Source organism: Bombus affinis, chromosome 7 (genome assembly GCF_024516045.1).
Source record: "Bombus affinis isolate iyBomAffi1 chromosome 7, iyBomAffi1.2, whole genome shotgun sequence".
Classification (NCBI taxonomy): domain Eukaryota; kingdom Metazoa; phylum Arthropoda; class Insecta; order Hymenoptera; family Apidae; genus Bombus; species Bombus affinis.
Window position 1 is genome coordinate 8,788,430 of NC_066350.1, and position 18,990 is coordinate 8,807,419.

The 18,990-nt window shown below is 42.6% G+C and overlaps 1 protein-coding gene across 11 annotated transcripts in view; it reads left to right on the plus strand.

The window, feature by feature from the left end:
- Window positions 1-216: 216 nt before the first annotated feature.
- LOC126918888 (protein dead ringer) overlaps window positions 217-18,990 on the plus strand; it is a 135,680-nt gene continuing 116,906 nt past the window's right edge. The window contains exons 1-3 of one of the 11 annotated variants that reach the window (XM_050727414.1): window positions 217-396; window positions 964-1,026; window positions 1,373-1,585. In XM_050727414.1, the coding sequence (XP_050583371.1) occupies window positions 1,481-1,585 (105 nt within the window). In that variant the 5' untranslated portion in view covers window positions 217-396; window positions 964-1,026; window positions 1,373-1,480. Of the gene's footprint in view, window positions 1,586-15,152; window positions 15,893-17,140; window positions 18,004-18,990 lie in introns of those variants that run through there. The other 10 variants (XM_050727413.1, XM_050727412.1, XM_050727415.1 and 7 more) reach the window with 10 other exon arrangements.

Below are 18,990 nucleotides of genomic sequence, written 5' to 3' on the forward strand. Positions count from 1 at the left end.
CAAAGAAAGAACGACTGAAAGATATACGAGAGAAGAAGAGGGCAGAGAGATGAGGGAAAAGAGGGAGGTGTCGATACCGGGCGTAACCCATCGGTCTACCGCCTACCACAGCCTGATATGCCCTGCCAGAAGACGGCGTTGGCGTCCCAGGCCTCCGCCCACTGGATACTATTTCGCCTGCCCGTTCGTTCTTTCCGCCAGCGAACGTTCGAAGCCTGTACCAAGGCGTGGAATAGTAGAGGGGATCGCGAACACGACGGAATATCCCGGCGTCAGATCGCAAGGGGACGCGAGTGTGCGCGCGTCAGCTCTGTGTTCGGCAGTTCCACCGTTTCTCCGGGTCATCGTTTGCCGGTCCGTTTTCGTCCCATTTCTTCGCGTACCGTCATCTGATCGGTGAGCTTGCTGCAATTTTTTCTTTGTTATATTTACAAGACTCGTTCCGAATCGTAGTCGTTCTCGACTACGTTTGGCTGCTACGATGCGGAACAACGCCGATGGCGAGTTCCCTGTGTAGTCGCGAAATCGGTACCAGTCATAGTCTGTCTTTGTCACGTTCGTGGAGTCTTGCGAACGCACCCGCTTACCGCGTGTCCTGTTCCTTTTCCCTGACTTTACCCCTCCAAACCCCATTACGAATCTTCTCCTTCTCCTTCCTCCTCTTCCCGACCTGTCCTTTCATCCTTCTTCCTTAGAGCATAGTCCCTTTTGGTAACGCAGAGTGTGCACGTTACCAGTGCACCTCATACAACATTGGGCAACACGTAGGCGAAGTGTACGCGTGCGCGCTCTTCCCTCGTAAACTTTCCACCTTTTTTTTTCTTCACTGTGTATTGTGTTGTGTATCGGTTGCGAGACGACTTGGACGTTTGCGATAGAAAGCTCGCGCGCATGTCAGCCATCAGCGCGGCGCGTGTGTTTCTTTTACTTTAGTGACAGAACAAATTTACGACGTTGATACAGGAACACCCACAATCTACTAAGACGACATCGATCGTGGTTATTTTCCCACGAAAATTGGAATTGGTTAGTATTGTGAATTTTTGTGTAAGAACAACGAACCTTTCGTTGCACTATACAAACGTATCAACCAAAGGCACGAACACGTATTCGCGTTGTTTCGATTACAGTGTTTCTTCGCGGTGTCGGTGAGACGTACTTCGAACTCTGTTACTTTTCACCGGTAACGTGACACTTACCGACGGAGCCGATATTAATTCGTTTGTTTCGCGTCACGTGCGATTGGTGTGTATCGAGGATAAAAATTATACTTGCGATCGTGCGCGCGACTCGTTTCACGCCGTGATCTCGTTTCTTTCGTAAACGGTGATAAACGAGAGCGAACCATCGGTTCCTCCTCTTTTCTTTGTAGTTTGGCAGCGTTTCGCTGCGGTTGTGTCATTCGTGTCGTGGAAGACCGCGTTGCGGTAAAACAGTCAAAATTCGGGTGAAGAACAGAGAACCGTTGCCATCCTACGCGATGGAAATGAGCGACGAATATCAGGACATGGGAAACCCTGGAGGAGGGGTAGCAGTGGTCAACATACCTATTACCCATCACCAACGTACGCCTGATAGTCCATTGGTGAGTTTTTAATTTTTTATTTATATTCCATTGTATTTTTTTCTCCGTACAAGAAATTGGATGTATATATAAAAAAATATGGATTAATGATCAACGCATTGTGAACAAAAATGAATTAATGCTAATATTCAATAAAACGAGTGAATCCGCTATCTAAGGTAGATACGAATATAAAATCTTCGTTGTAACGATTGATTTTCTATAATTAATATAGTTCATTGGAATAAGTTAATGCATACAAATGTGGTTTAGTCCATTACCTTTGCTCTGAATGCCTCGGTTATCGATAATCACGTGGCTTGCCTCTCTATGTTTCTAAATGGTAGTTTCACAAAAAGTCGATACTCGATCGACAGACTCCTGTCTCGATATTCGTATATTCGTACAGACATAAAAAAGGAAACAATGATTGTAAACTGTAACTAACAATAGCATCGAAAATTTGTTAATTCTATCATTGAACGTAAAAAATGTAATTTAACTCGGACAGAATTGCGTCGTATCCTGTTGTCACGAATTTTCGATTGGTCGATGGATAAAATTGGCTGACAATAGAGAACGGCCGTGTATTTACGTATTTACGATACACATCACTGAAAATACAGCGAAATGCTACAATGTGCCAGAAGGGCAGCATGGTTTACAAACAATGCCAGACCGACCGCCTTTGCGGCTTCGTAAGCGTTTTTTATGTATCTCAGCTACGAGTTTTATGCACGTGCCTATCCTGATATAAAAGTCACATTCGACTTGTTTATAACGTGATCGTCCTAGAAACTTCGATGAATTTAATGCTTCGTAAATGCTAGGCGTGATAATTCTTGCGTATTTTGAAATCTTCTTTAGAATATCGTAAAGGTAGTACCAACATACTACCGAAGGTTGAATAATTTCGACGATATTGTTATGGATCGTCGATATCGCGAAATTCTTATACGACCGAGTTCACAAGCGTTCTAAGAATAACGATATCCTTGGTGGAGGAAAGATAAAGCTATATCAAATAAAAAAGCACCTCGGTCGTTTTCGCAGCAGAATTAGCACTGTTATTGTTGGCACGTTTGTCCATAGTCGACTTAATTTTCAACGGCAACCCTTTCACGATAGTGTCCTCAAGCTTTAACTTTCGCTTCTCTTTCCATCTTCAATTTCCATTGCCATTATATCTTAAATCCTGTATACCATTTATTATAGATACGTATAATGAATTTCCATACGATGTACGGAATTCATTGCTCATGTGAAATGACTGTTGAACTTTGTCCTTACAGGATAATTTCTCTTCATAAACTGTAATTCCAAAGATAAGATATAAGTTGTAGAGGGCGTTTATGAAATCCAAAGAGATTTATTACTTTTATGTCCGGATATCTGCAGTGTCCCAGACTTTATGTCTCATTAATTTATTTAAGTACTTTACATCGAACAACTTTATGCGCCATTAATGCTTAAATAGTGACGTCATTAAAGTTCGTAATCTATTGTGACATCATGATTTCATAGCAAACAGAAATTAATTTTTAATGACTGTGCTCCTATTCTATCTCACCAGTGATGTCATTCATCATAAATGTCGGATAAATAGGTATTTATTTTTCTACTAAAGCCATCACCGATATGTATGTATATATATATGTATATGTATATATATATATATATATACATACATACATACATACATATACATATATATACATATATACATACATACATATCGGTGATATCTTTACATATATTTACTTATTTAGTATATATATATTATATATTATTATATTATACATATATATATATCTTTACTTTTTTAATGGTGATACCTTTATATATATTTACTTATTTAGTATATATATATTATACATTATTATATTATTATATATATATAGTAAAATTCGCTCTGCTTTAAAGGAAAATTTTTGATTGCAGACACAAACGGACGAATAATATCAATAAATTACGAAGCAATAACCGACCTTTCGTAAAAACGTTCCGTAGATTGCAATTTACACTCATAGAAATACAATATAAATGATGGCCGTCTCTCCAGTCACGAATCTCAATGGTTATTGTCAATTTCAATCTCTCGGTTATTTCCTGCAGTAAAATATTCTCGTGTGCGTTGATATTTTTATCCTTTCTTTTATCGTCTATTCTTTTCCACATCTTTTACACGCTTCCCTACTTGCAATGCCGGCCCCATTACAATACTTTGGAATAATAATAACCCGTAGCGAAGTATCCGAACGTTTCCACTCCCCGCCATCGTGGATCAGCCAACGAGATCCAGGAAGCACCGTATTTTCGATCTTTGCAATATGTCCGTTCTAAAAATACGTTCATCGATACGCACGACCCCTGCTATGCCTCGTATATTTAACAAATTTTACGTAATCTCATTCGTAGCGGTGCAGCGTGTCGGTCGCGAGATCACGCAAGGGGAAAGTCGCTGATTAAACGATGATAGCGCGAGCGATGGGATCAAGTTCAGTATGTATCTGTGTATATCGTAACTTATAAATGCGAATCAAATTCATCGTATCGTATTTGCAAAGTATTATTCGCAAGCTCGTTTCCAATTTCGGAATGAGTACTAGCAAATTCCTGATAATGTATAATTGATAACTACGATATTTGGACTAATTAGATACCTTATAAATAATAAAAACTAGTAACTGAATCGTGGAGTCAGAAAGGCATTATCACTTCATTCGATTTTTATGAAAAATTTCGGAGTTTAACAAAGGTAATGTACAAACCTATTAGATTGTTCCAAAAATTCCTTTCGTTTTGTAATGAAATAATAGAATTCCGATGGAACAGTTCCATAAAACAAAATGGATCGTACGTAGTTCAACAAAATAATATAAAACAAATAATGTTGTGTATCTATTATTTCCTTATAAGACGAAATAAGCATTAGGACATTTGATGCTTTCCGCTGTCGTCATTTTCTTGTTATTGTATCATAAATCTATTTATTCCCATCATATATATGTATATAGCTTCTAATTAAATTGCAGATTTTTATGCAAATTTATATTCTCGTAAACACGATTAAAAAAGTATGGAACCTAGATGGCGATTTATTTTGTTCGCTAGACATTACGAACAGATATCATATTTTTAGCATTTGTATATTTTTGCATGATACCGCGCTAGTACCACGATAACATCTTTAAATATCACGAAACGCATAAAAATCTGCGCTCCGCTTTTACCAAGTATGTACCAAATCAACTAATATACGTTCAAGCCTTTCATTAAGTGTAACAAGTAAGTGTCCTAATACTTAATACCGGCCGTGTATCTGCGACGTGCTTGAGCCCATCGCTAAATAGCACTGTAAACAAGGAGAATAAGAACGGGTTAACGAGGGTTTCGCCTGGGAAGAAGATCCTTAACAGCGAGCGAATTGCCCGGGGATGAACGACGCGACGCGTCGCGTTGTCGTTGCGCCACGAGAGAGGTGTAAACACGAACCCGGTTGATTCAGTCTGAGCTCGTTGTCAGCGTGTGCGTGAGCTCGTGTCACAGGCCACTCTATACGTCGAGTATTTGCACGTACGGTCGCGTTAAGGGGTGAGCTGTGTGACGGAACGGGGAGAAAGAGGGGCGATGTAATTCGCGCGCGCGCGCAAAGAGAGGGAAAAGAGTTGGAAATGGGGGAAAGAAAGGAGAGGGCGATAATCGGGTGAAGATAGAGATCCAGGTAGTAAAGGAGAGGGAATGAAAGAACGCGCGAAGAGGGGGGCACGAGGGGCAGCTTAGCTGGGTCCAACGTCGAGGCAAACGGTGTGCAGAACGTGGTACAAAGGCGGGGATTCCTCTTTCGGCCAATCGGATCGGCTAGCGAGTGCGCTCGCTTATATACACGGCTAGCCTGGCTGTTTCACCTGCAGACGCCATGTCGTGACGTCATGTTTCGTTAGGACGGGACCAGGTAAAACATGTGCGGTACCATTGTCGTGGCAGTGCTGCTAGCGCCACCCTGTAACAAGGGTACCCTTTTCAGATTGTTTCAAATTCTGACAGTTAAGTTAGTTGAGTTAAGGTCGATGAATGTTCGAACGAATGAAACGTTTGAAGATGGAAACGAGTATACCTATATGAATCTTTATATATGATTGTTTCGACGTAGTTGCCAGGGTGACAAGGTTTAAGTACTCGCACGGAATGTGATTACAGTCTAGCACGATCATCGCAGAGTCGATTTCGGCTGACGCGTTCTATTCAGCAAGGTCGTATTTCAATTTTAAATTACAGTGAACAATGAAATATATAATTCATTCTATTACTTATATTCCGCGAAACGTGATATCCATGATATTGCGTGTTGTACATACTTTTACATATTCATTACCTTATGACAGCCTTGAAAATCTTTTGTTGCTCACCGATGACCGACATCCTGTTGAACGCGTTAATAGCCTCTTCGAGTCAAATTTCAGATAGGTATCCATCGAACAATTTGATCTTTATTCTTGCGAATAGCAAGCGGTTGGAGTATAATCATACAGGTATATACAGAGAATGATCATTCACAACTGTTTTGTGGTTGGGCATCCCTTGATACAACTTTGACAGTTGGCAAGGTGCTATCTTTTGTTCTCTAATTAACATTCCCGCGGAGGAACGACCAATTATGTTGGATAGAGGATTATTAGGGACAGACTTTAGGTGAAGAACGTCCTTGACAGTGTATCAGCGTTTCTCTTTTGGAGGGGTTGGTCGTGCTATTCCCCATTATCTTGGCGAAAGATTATGGCGGAACACGGCCCTAGCCTCCTCCCTCGAGGAGATGCCAACTATTATTCGGCCGTTTTACGATAGCCCTATAAAAATCTCATAATTAGATTTTGAAGATAATATCCTACCGCAGCCCGACCCTTAGCCGCGCCCCGGCCCGTAGCAAGGCCGGGCTGAAAATTGCAAACACCAATCTCTTCTCCCCTTCTTTCTTTTTACTTCGCAGATACATTTGCAATATGCTCGACCGAGAAAAGAACAAAAGGATTTCTGGACTCGTTCTATTCATATTATTTGACTGACAGATGCTTAATTTTCATAGTCGTACCTATCTACATATGGGAGTGACCGAGACAAGTTGATACAGAGAGAAATTACCTCGACACTGCGTTTACGATACTCCATCATTTCGAATGTCGCATGTCGGGTGTCCAGTGTCGGACATTTACTATCATAGAGTGTGTACTTTTCATTTTGATCGAGTTACTGTATACGGTATACCAAAATAATTTTTTTCTCTATTAACCTGCTCTTTTATCAGTTTGTCTTGTCTCTCTATCTTGCATACAAAAAAAGCAAACGTTGTACGGATTCAGTGACTCGTAATAATGCAAATGCACAATGCTGGCATGTTTGCAGTACACGTGTACTGAAAATAGTCGAAAACTCATTACCACTGGCTAGCCGATAAGGTAATGCAACGAAAGGTCGGTTGACGTCTGGATCAAATTTCGCGCGCATTTTATGCGTGCTCGCGTTTCATGTTCTATGTATATCCTTCCGTGAATAGACGTCACATTTTCATCCTTAAATAAGTATCGATAATCTAAGACATCCGTGTATCTTCCATTTTTTGAGTTCTCACACAATGCTGAATAATTCCAGGGTTAGGAACGAACACGAACCTTTTTAAACTTTTTGCTTTTTAATTTTAAATAATGCATTCTAGTTGAAACTAACTTCACAACATTAAAATGATCTATGTTCAGATCGTGCACAATTCTAATCAACCAAGATTAGATAAACGTATAATCACGGGTACGTTTACAACATTTGCATAATGTGAATATTTTGTAAATAAAAGAGAAAATAATTTCCTGAACAAAACTTAAGATTGCTAGAGTATTCTTTTCCGCGTAAAATTTACGAATTAAGCAAATTTTTGCTACGAGTCCTTTAATCCTAATACAGTCAAGGTTGGTATAACTCGAATCTCAATTAAAAAAAGAGCTTTATCACATCGAATTTTTCTATTAAAAAATATCTATACAATCGGAAACAATTTGAAGAAAATGGTATCAAGGGTTGATATTTCACGAATTATGGATGTTGGAGGAAGGACGAATTTATATCGAGTCGTCATTGTAACACATAGTTATCACTATATAACGCCACGAACACAACGATTCTATGAAACGGTGTTGCAGGGGCGGAGTGAAGGATTAATCGCGCGAAATCGCATAGTCCCGTTCGTGAATTTTCAAAGACGGTGTCGGACGCGAGCTAATGGATCGGTGAACACGATTTTATCGCGAAGATCGCCGCGATGGCGTCAAAGCGGTTTTCGCGTTCATCGGGGCGCATCGTTGAGGACGCGATTCGCGGAGCGCGCATGCATTCCTCGTTGCAGCTGCAATGCGCGTGATCGCGATCCAACGGGCCGTGAGCCCGTGAGCACAGAGTTTATGCCGATGGTGGGGAATCAGTGTGGCCGCGTAGACGAAAGGGGGGAGAAAGAGTGAATGAAATAAAGAAAAAAAAAAAGCGGTGGACCAAGCTGAATCGCGATTGGTCCAAGCTCTTGCCGCGGTCACGCCTGCCTTTATGTATGCGCCGCGCCGAGAACTCCGTTCGATGGAACGCCGACGCGCCGATATCTCCACTTTGCTTTCGATTTCGATTTCTTAGGTTCGCGTGCGTCGTTTAATGGCAGCCGACAATTCGTCGTGACGCCGCCGTTTCACACGTGTCGCCGTTCGCTCGAAATTGCATGTGCTTTACATGCATCGATTGCGTACGAGGATGAAATAATTATTTCTTGGTAGTATTGACGATATTCTTCTTTTTTTTCCTCTTTTTTTTTTGTTAACTGAGAATACGTATCGTATTTAAAAAATCGTAAAAGCATTATTCTTAAAATTTGCATTGGTAACATGAATTTTGCGTCATTGCGCTGTTTGGATATATTTGTTTTTGCGATAACACACGGAAAATGAATTAGTGATATAGGTTATCGATGCGTTCGAATATAAAGCTGATAGCTATTTCGCTTGGTTTCGTATAAATGCTCGATGCGAAGTAACATTATAGAGGTCTTATCTCTGGTTAAAAATGAGTTGCCATTGATCATGTTAACGATGACCGGAATTAGACATAATCGATCGAGGGTCATCATATCTATTGCCATAATTTCTATTGTCATAACTTCTATTGTTAGGGGGGTGATTATATGTTGTAAATGGTATACGTATAACCTTGAGCGTGCGTCAAGTATTCTTTACCAATTGTAAGTGGTATCTATTATTATAGTAATTATACATCTTAGGTGACGTCACTCAAAGTATCAAATTGTGTCCCATGTGCCGATCGTAAGAATTTCCGGATAACTGTCGAACATCGCGTTACACTTAACGACTCAAGTACTTACTTACTCTCATCCGCCTCGTTGATTGCTCGTGGATCAGCAACCACGGATATCCCTAGTTCTGTGAATGTAACTGTCAATTACACGATGTCTCGAAGAGTTCTTTAACTACATTGCCTCCTATCTGTGCGATGAGCCTTCTGCGTTCAATATACCCTTAACAGTGCAATCTGGAACGTTCCTTCTGCTACAAATTACGAGCGAACGAAGAGGAATAAAATTCTGATAGCCTCGCTTTCGTTTCTGTTCGATGAACTGTGCTTCATAAATTATCCTGGTCTTTATGGTACCAGTCGTTGGTTCGCTGGCGGACACTGAATATTCTATTAACTTTTTTGTCATCCCTTGAAACTAACTTAGCCAAGGGCACGTAAAAAAGAGTCTGTAATTTGGCGATTATTTTTCTTTGAAAATTGCATTTTGTTCTGTACATATCGTATTGGTTCAATTTTCAAACGAAGCAGCATAGTAACATGTACTTGTAAAAAGAGCGGCAGAGAACGTGGTATACCAAGGAAAAGTGAAAGACGGTGTAAAAAGGTAGAGAACGACATCGGATCTGATTTTGGAACGGAACAGGCTGCTGTCTCTCGGGTTTGTTTGTTGTCTTCTGCCAGTCAAGTGGAACTTTCTAAGGTTAGCACCCAATTGGCTATCACACCCCATTGTGCCTTGGAGGGAAAGGTACGAGCGACCATTAGGCAAGACTTATAAGGTGGCTACTGCCACCAAGGTGGTCGTAGGGTCCTCTTAGTTGGAAAAGACCCCATGCAGGTAATGGGCCTGGCACGAGCCTACCGACTTCCCCCTGTCAGGCCTCGAATGTATCGCCTGTAAAAGCACCGCTAAGGCCAAGCCGATTTCACGGAGACGAGCTTTCACAAAACTGCCGTTTCTTGCAGCGACGCGTTTTCTTACCTTCCCTTCTATGCTATATTATCCTTTTGTCGTATCGGAACAAGCGAATTATTTTAGCTGTGCGTGCTTTCGGATAATCGAGAGACTGTTAACCAGGAATAGTAGATAGGCGAATTCTTTGTCTCTTCCTTTTCTTTTTTACCGTTTCCAAGAATCATGAATAGTTTCTCTTAATTTACAAGCGGTGTTCCGTTTTCCATTCTTCGAGGCAAGTTTGCGTCATATCCGGCGTGGAATGGAATATCGATCGGACTTACATTATTTTACGATCGTGAATCGCTCGTAGCGTGTCGCCGGCAAACTTGAAAAAGGGAAATCGTTCGTATTTTTGAGTATACCCCTACTCTCGGTTGGGATATTTAATTTGAGCCACCTTGTGTATCGCGCGGGGTCCTAAGTAAACGCTAACTCGATGGACTCTCGTGGATGCTCGTGCATGCCCGGCGACGAGGAAGGCGCGGAGGAAAAAGGCGAAACGGGTTTCTTCGTCGAACTCGTGCAAACATCGAGAGCCAGAGACGTGCCACGACCGACCACGAACCCTCTTGTTGACTCTTCAACTTTACTCGCGCCTTTTGCTCTCTCTTTCTCCGATGGCGCTGACGCTTCTTCGTTCTCTTGGTCCGAGTCCTCTGCTGCACGGTACACCGGTCTCCTCCAGGTCGGTCGGGTCGTCGACTTCTTACCTGGTCGCTTCGTGGAACCACGCGAGAAACGGAGAGAGACGAGTTTAATTTAATTTTGTATGTGCTCGTTGTCTGATGAAGCAACGACAGGACACGATTTCGTGGCGGTCGAACTCGTGGTGTCGCGGTTCGATCGGTCGAAAGTAGTTGGTTGGATAACGATGCCAGAGAAATCTCGAGAAACCTTCGAGAACCTCTCTGTGGAACGCCTTGGTATTCGCTTCTTAATTCAGTGGCTGCTCGAACGAATGAAATTATCGGGAGAACTCGTGTCTCGCGTGCGAGGAATCGGTATTGAAGGGGAAACGAGTTCCGCGGCAGAGGTGGTGGTTTCCGTACAAGTTGTTAGAACACAATGATTTATCGAGGAATAACTTTGGTTAATATATTTAATAGGCTAGAATAATCTGTTCCACGAGGTTGAACGTTGGCTATAGTGGAAGCGGTTTGGCAGGAGGCTGTTGCTCCTCGTCAGTATGCAACTGTGTGCACCGAGCGTAATGGTGGTTTGCGCAACCAATGCACTTTGTGCCTTAATGCACACGCACACGGCAACTCTGTCGTGCATTCGCGCCCGCGCACCGATACCGGAACGGGACTCGCATATATATATACGCGCGCGCGTTATGTTTGTGTATGTATGTATGTATGTATGTATGTATATGTGTGTGTGTGGCCACGAAAGAGATGCCTGACCAACTCTAGTGCCGTAACTCGCCCATTCACGTATCATTATCCGCACCGGTGCCTGGATAACGCTGTTGCAATCGGTGCAATTATATTTTTACGATCTTAGCCAAGGCTTCTATTCCGTGACTATTAATGTTCGTACGGCCACCTCGATGTTCTACGATCGGGGATCGCGCCGGTTTCTAACCTAAATACTCCGGATCTGAGAAGGCAATTGTTTCTCTCGGTTGTGTGCCGTTTTGATCGGGGTCGATCGCCTCGCCTGGGAATGGCGGCGAAATAAAAGGCATAGGAGCGCCCGCGAAATAATTTTACTAACGGTAGCTAGACGATGTTCAGTGCGTACGCGGAAATTTCTATTCCCAAAGTTTCTTCCACGTTGGTTAAGTAAGAGCGTTTATAAGACGACTCGACGGACGGACGGATTAGGATTTTGTGATCTTTCTAGAATTTTTCAATTACCCACGCTTTTTTATCTGACCTTAATTAAGGGCTTTATAAAATGTTTCCACGGGTTTTATTTGAACTAATAAAGAACTTTGTATCAAAGTAATGGCTTAGTTACCCATATGCTTTGTCTTATATCTTACATTTGCAAATGACTTTTATCTTACTTGTTTTAGGATTGGGTTCATGTCCTAATCCTTCTATATTATCCTTCTATATTAGATATAATATAGCTGAATTAGCTATATATATAATAGCTAGGACCCTTTTATAGCTTGAAGACGACAATTAAATTTCAGCTCTTTCTTCCGCTTTCCAAATTCGCCTTTTATGTCATAAACCGTAAAAGATTAATTTATGGAGCAATCGAATACTAATTTGTTTTTGATTTTATGTCCTTTAAGTGTATTTGAATAGTGATTTATGCTTGCATTAAAAGTTCTAAATTGTGGCATGGTTGCTTTTTCAAGGTTCGTGGAATATTCCATAGGAAAAGGATTAAGGTCCTAAGAAAAATAGCTTTTAACATTATCTTAGAAGATTAATTTATGGAGCACTTGAATACTAATTTCTTTTTGTCTTTATGTCCTTTAAGTGTATTTGAGTAGTGATTTGTGCTTGCCTTAAAAGTTCTAAATCGTGACATTTTTGCTTTTTCAACGTTCGTGGAATATTGCATAGGAAAAGGATTAAGGTCCTAAGAAAAATAGCTTTTAACATTATCTTAGAAGATCCGTTTTCTTAGAATCCACCCAATCCATCCATACTGCGTTTTCCAAGGCTACGTTTTTCTCTTTTATCCTGCTCAAACAATAGAAATAATTTTGTAGAAAGTGACTGTCGCCGGGCAGGTCAGTTTGATGACTTTATAACTTCTATAAGGACAGGAAGATGGGCACTTTCTTTTTTTGCACCCGCAATGTCAGGACATTTTCATTTTCACCAGGTAACTCCGCAAAATTTATCATTTTTTTTTGTTAAGGCGTGACGGAAACAAGGTTTCTTCTTCTAATTTCAATCGGAAGTCCGTGCAAGTCCCATAAATATTTATTTCCCGTCATTCCTATAAATATAAATATCCCATTGAATCAATGACTTATTTATACACCGAAGTTTCTAACTTTCATCGATCATTGAACGACACGGCTTTGAACTACATATGGTTCCAGTCATTTTCTTGCTAAAACATCTGTGATTTCTTTGTTTCTTCAATTTCGATCAGAGCTTACTTTGAATTACTTTATCCAACTCGTCGCAGGTACACCGTTGTCTATCGAAAGCAAATACAGAACGAAACCTTTCCTCGTTAGAGCTATTAACTATTAACACGTTCGCTGCTACCAGAAAACCATATGTAAGCGTATTGCCCAAAAATAGAAGTTTTAAGATTTATGAATAAAAAGACCAAATTCGTCATCCGAAATCTCCGTATCGTACAAGAAATTCCCATATTGTTCTACTATATACCTGTTAATTTTTGGTGGAAAGGTGCGTTCACAATGGCGTTCTATATTTTTCACGAAGCGAAAGTTATCGAGCGTACGTAAGCTCCAGCTGTAGCAGCGCTAAAATATCGTGCCGCATCCACCGGTATTTACCGTTGACGCTTTTGTAATAATTATCCATGCAGAGCGTGCAGCTGCGGCCAAAGTACCTCGTAGCTGGGACGACCGAGAGCGTGTTATTATCGATATTTATTACCGTCAATTGATTTTACTAAGCAGAGATATAATAATCGGGTATTGCGGTTACTGCGTACGAACGAATCACGCTCGCAGGATTTTGCATCGTTTCAAACTATGCACTTTACGCACGCCCTACTTTCGTTTTAATAAATCCGTGGATCGTGCCGCTGGTAACGCTGGCTTTGATGTCTTCCGTAATGGGATATAGTCCCTCGGAGGATTACGTACAAGTGTATCTCTGGCCGTTTCTTTTCCATTCGAATGAGGACATACCGTTTCGCCTTCGCGACGACTTTAGCTTCGCGCCTTCCTCGTCGTTAATTACGCCGTTTCTATCGGCGATATTTTGTTGCCTCGTCTGATCGTCGAAAATAACCACGTTTTACGACCCTACCGATCCCTGCAGCAATTTTCTCGAAAAACTTGCGATAATTTACTATTTGATTGTCGGCAATTAAAACGGCGAAGGAAGTACGGTTGGAAAAAGTTCTGTTAAAAACATTGCAATATCGCTAGAAATCGTAACAGAACGATAAGAAAACACCCAAGTTATGGGGGAAGTAGCATCGGAGGACTGCAAGTTGGGGGTTCCGTTAGGAACATCCGTCGAGATCTAGGATTCGGGGAGGAAAGGAAGAGTTGGTTGGTTGCTGTAGCCAACACGGCGTAGCAAATAACAGTCTCGGGAATCCAAGGACAAACAGCAGTTTCCCTTCGGATGGACCTGTGGATCCCAGACAGGGACGGTTCCTAGATGGACAACGACGATATCGACAGTCATTGTGTATTGAGAACCTTGGTATTTCTTTGGAATTATCGATCGAGAGAGACCCTCTCTCTGGGGGGTCTTAAGACAGCCCTGGACCCTGTTACTTGTCTCTTGTAGAAACCTCGACCTCGTCGTTTCCTTCCTGGGCACAATCTTCATCGTGTTGCGGAATTTCGTTTCTACTACCGCGCTATTTAGAAAATAAACGTCGATTTTATTGATTTATGCTCCAAGTACTGTAAACATAACCGTGGACAATGAAAAAGATGGTATATGGTATAACAATATTTGGCGGGTAATCTATGGCCTAGCTAGTCTATAGTAATGGAAAGAGACACGAAAACATGATGGATTAGAATTCGTTTGCGTATTTACATAAGATATCCGAGGAAAAGATGAGAATCACTGGAGCTTGAGTTGTATCTAGCAAAAGGGACATTGGAGGGTAGGCCGCACGTGCCGACCGTATGTTTCGGGACGAGAAGGTTTTAGAAAAGAACCTTTCAATTTCCGTTCTCGTAGATCCTAGCACGCCGTTAATGCATGAAATTCAGATGCTACCGTTGACTGGATCGTCTTACGTCGCAAGAATGTGAATTTATGCGGCTGCTGCCCTTGCACCGTAACGCTTATTGTTACGCAATTCCTCTGCCATAAATATCTTTCTTCGAACGTGATTATTACGTTGTTACACACTTTTCGTTTTGATTCGACTTTCATCGGACGTAACAGTTGGCGAGCAAATTTTTTTAACGCAACTAACGGAGCAATAACGTTTTCGCGTTAATTCTCTGCCGTATTTATAGAAGATCCTTGAAGGCTGTCGTAGCGATAACGTGGCTGGATTTTACTTGGTAATTTTTCACGCGCGTCAGTGAAAATCACGTAGCCGACTATTTTTCTTTTTCTCCTTCTTCTTCTCTTTTTTTTCCTTTTTTCTTTTTCGTTCGCCGCATGGTCGGTTGGGCCGCGCAACAATTCCAACAATCGTAGAACGGTATACACGCGGTCGCATTGTACGGGTAGTCGCCGTTTGTTCGTTTGCGGCAGCGATTGCATTCTGCCAGCCGAGGCATCATTGTCGCCCGCGGAATACAATTAGCAGTAAATTAGCATACGCCATCGGGGCCGATAATAAAATCCTGCATATTATAACGATTGCATCGGATCTCACAATGCCGTTGTCGACCACAAATTATTAATTTAATGGCTGAGAGCCGGCTTGTGCTACTCGAACGCGGAGTGAGGGAATTACGACTCGGGAAACACGCCGTCATCCGATGGAAATTCTCTCGTGTGCCACGCGGCGAAACAATGCAAGTAAAAAGAAAACAGCCGTCCGCGTGACAACTTTAACATTGTAACAATTGCGCTGCAATCTTCGTTCGACCGGTTCTTCTTTGAAATCGCACGCGTTTCCGGACATTTGCATAAACTCGAGTGAGAGAGATGACGTTTCTCGTTAAAGACACACCTGTTGTGCGCTACTCTCTCGTAGATAGATAACGTCTGCTTGCGTGAAATATTCCAATGGAATAGAAACTTCAATTTTCTCCACGAAGATAATCAGGGTTAAGCCGGGGAAAGTTGCCAGACACCAAATGGGACTGAAACCACCGTTCGTGGAAGGGTAATGGTGTTTTAATAAGAATGTTGGGGGTCGTGGAAAGGATCCACGCTGGTCTCTACGTTACAAAAAGGGAAGATAAACACGTAAAGATGGAGAAGGTTGGTGGATGTTTCCGAACGAAAGAGAAGAGAGGGAGATATTTCGGAGGTTATGCTTGGGGCCCGTGTCGCGCCATCAAACTTCGAAACGGAGGTTCGCCTCTTGACGTCTGGCGCGAGTTGCATTCGCTCGTAAAGGCGTCTCGTAACTCGAGGCGTTATAGACATCGTCGGGGGTATATAAACGTCTCATCCTATGTACTTACTGACCGTTCTCTTTCTCTCTCTCTCTGTCTCTTTCTTTCTTTCTCGACCGGTGCACGTTGCTTATATACCATCTACGTATGGTACATACCACCGATACACAGACCGGGGCACGTCCTCGCGTTGAATACGCGAACGCGCTATCCGCAGAATGCACATAACGGGCTCATAACTCGGAAGACACTTCTTTGTAGTGGCGTGCCACTCACGTATACCGTATCGACATTATCAACGGATAGCCCGGACACGTCGGCCGCTTCTTACGCGGTCGAAACGTCGTATTACGGAATGCAGCTGTATAACGTATATATGTACTTGGTAGCGCGAAAAACGTTACGGCTATCGCGAGCTTGGAAACTACTCGGGGCAGTAATGGCGCGCCGCGTAATTGCCAGGGATTTAGTTGCGAGAGGGTTAAACGCCGCGAGTTGTTGAGATGTCTTCGAAACCACGCGAACCGGCCGCTCGCTGAATTACGAATATTATCGGCCGGAGGATTTCATGGATCTCTACCGTTTTTACTAAGCTGTTTTATCGTCGTTACGAATATCGATGTTGCATGGATAGACAGTCACGTTTGCAAGAAGGGCAACTAGGTAGCAGCGATGCATTTCACCTTAAACGATGTTTCGTTCGCGTGCAGCTTTGATGCTGCTGTTGCAGAAACACCAGAGGGCTTATTTTTCTGCGAACGCTAGTTCCTCGTTTTTTTAATCCATCCGTTTTGCTTGCAGATTCGTTTGGTAGGTTTTTCTTATGGGAATAATACTCTGATATCGTCGAGTGTAATTTTTCCTGAATCGTTACGAAGGTTGTTGGAAGGTTTGCAGCGTAGGATCGAACCTAGTCGAAATACCACGAGGGAAATAAAGGATCTAGACGATCAAGGAGAACGGTAGAGACGGATGAGAGGGCTGGGTAGGAAGAGCCGGCAAATGACTGCGAATATATCGCTGGAGCGTTTCGCATCGTGCTGCCCCGAGGATACGCGGCAGTTGAGTATTCGTTCTACAGACAACGTTAAGGATTTCAAAGCGATCGAATGCATTCGTAATTGCTCTTCCTATCTTAAAGCCATTCCTTTCCTTCCGTTTTTGTTTGCTCTCGGAAGCGTGAAAAATCAGGTTCAACGATAGTAACGTGCCTGGACGTTAAATAGCTGCCGAAGAACGCCGGTGTGTTATTAAACAATTGCGTTGGAATCGCTGAACATGGCCCAAGCTAGATTCGATACCGGCGTAAATAATATAAATCTTCGTGACCGATCTCCTCCGCCGTATCATCATTCTCGGAAGTAAAGTGCAATCTTGGAAACATCTTGTAATATATTTTAACCCGGAGGGCGTTCATCCCAACGCTGCATTTCGCTCTGGTCTCGCTATACGCGAACAGGCACCGTTCACGCGGCCCGATACGGGAGTTCCGTGACTCACGAGGCTGGTTTCACTGGAAGCTAGCGCGAGAGATATCCAAGATGGAACTCTGACTCGTGGTGGAATGAAAAGAGGCAAGATTGGAAGGGAATCTCGGAGCAAGAAGGGACAGGAGCGAGCGAGATCGTTTTGAATATATCGCTCGGGGGCTGTCGAATCGCGCCGCCCTGTCGACTTCAGGCCGAATCCGTTGCACGCCGGCAGGATTCAAGATTCGAGCGCGGATTGGAGGAATCCACTCCTCCGGTCTGATTCTCCACGCTCGCTTCTCCAGCTTCGTGTCCTCTTTCCTTCTCCTGCCGTCTTTCCCAGAAGCAGGACATCCAGCCAAGAGGAACAAAAGTTCGCCCCGTAAAAGATCGGCGTAATCGTTATAATTAGAGATCGTAAAGCGTCGAAGAGGGCCGCTCGCGCTTCGATGAGAAAGCAAGAGGGAGGAAGAGAATGAGAGAGAGCGAGAGAGAAAATGAAGCGGTAAGTAAAAGAGCAAAGGAGAAAGACGGAGAACGTTGCAACGCGCCACTCCGAAGAAACTTTGTTCAAACTTTGATAACTATAATTTCGATACGATACCGAGCAGACACTCTCAAAGTAAATTCAAAGCCGATCGTCGAGATTTTAAGAGTGGACGAAACGAGCGAAGGTATCTTGGCTACCTCGTCGTCTAACGATACAACTTTTCGTCCGAGACCCAGTCCGCACCCCGGGACACCTGTGCAGAAAGTATATAAGGTCTATAACCACAAGCGTTTAATGCACGCTCGCAGACAACGCGGGACTACACGAATTTTATAGGCTGTTCAGGGTTTCGGCTTAATAGCCGAATTCCACGTGCACACACGGCCACTCGTCAGCCACGCCGTTTCTGCAGCGGAAATTGTAAGCGCTCCTATGGCATCGTCCCACGATTTTTAACCCTCTATTGTTTCTTCGTAGTTCTCTTCCTGCCTTACTTCTTAACTTTCTTCATATTTTTCTTCATAGTCTTAACGATTTCAATTGCATCACCGTTTCTTTTACCTTCGTGATGTTTTGTAAATGCACGTAATAATTTGACATATTGACATCGATAAAAATTATATGAAACAGAATAACACACTTGACTATATTGCATCGTAGAAGCAATAAAACCGAATACAAATATTCATATATCTGTCAGCCAATGGCACGGTTGTTTCGGAGCAGATGCTTCTGTCTAACTATCCGAACAGCTCCGCGTGGAATCAAGGAAAAGAGAGAGGAACGAAGAAAATCGTCGATCTTCCATTGGAACGTGAAAGTTTTTCGACCATCGTGAAACAGACCGAACAGCTTTAAAGGCGCAATTTGTCTAAAGGAAAGCCGACAATTAATATAATTACGCGTTCAATAAGAATTACCATACGCCTAGAAGGGTGGCCGCGTAGTCCAGCTGCGCCTTTTTTCTTAGCCTCTTCACGATCGTGATTTTTTGCGATCTCG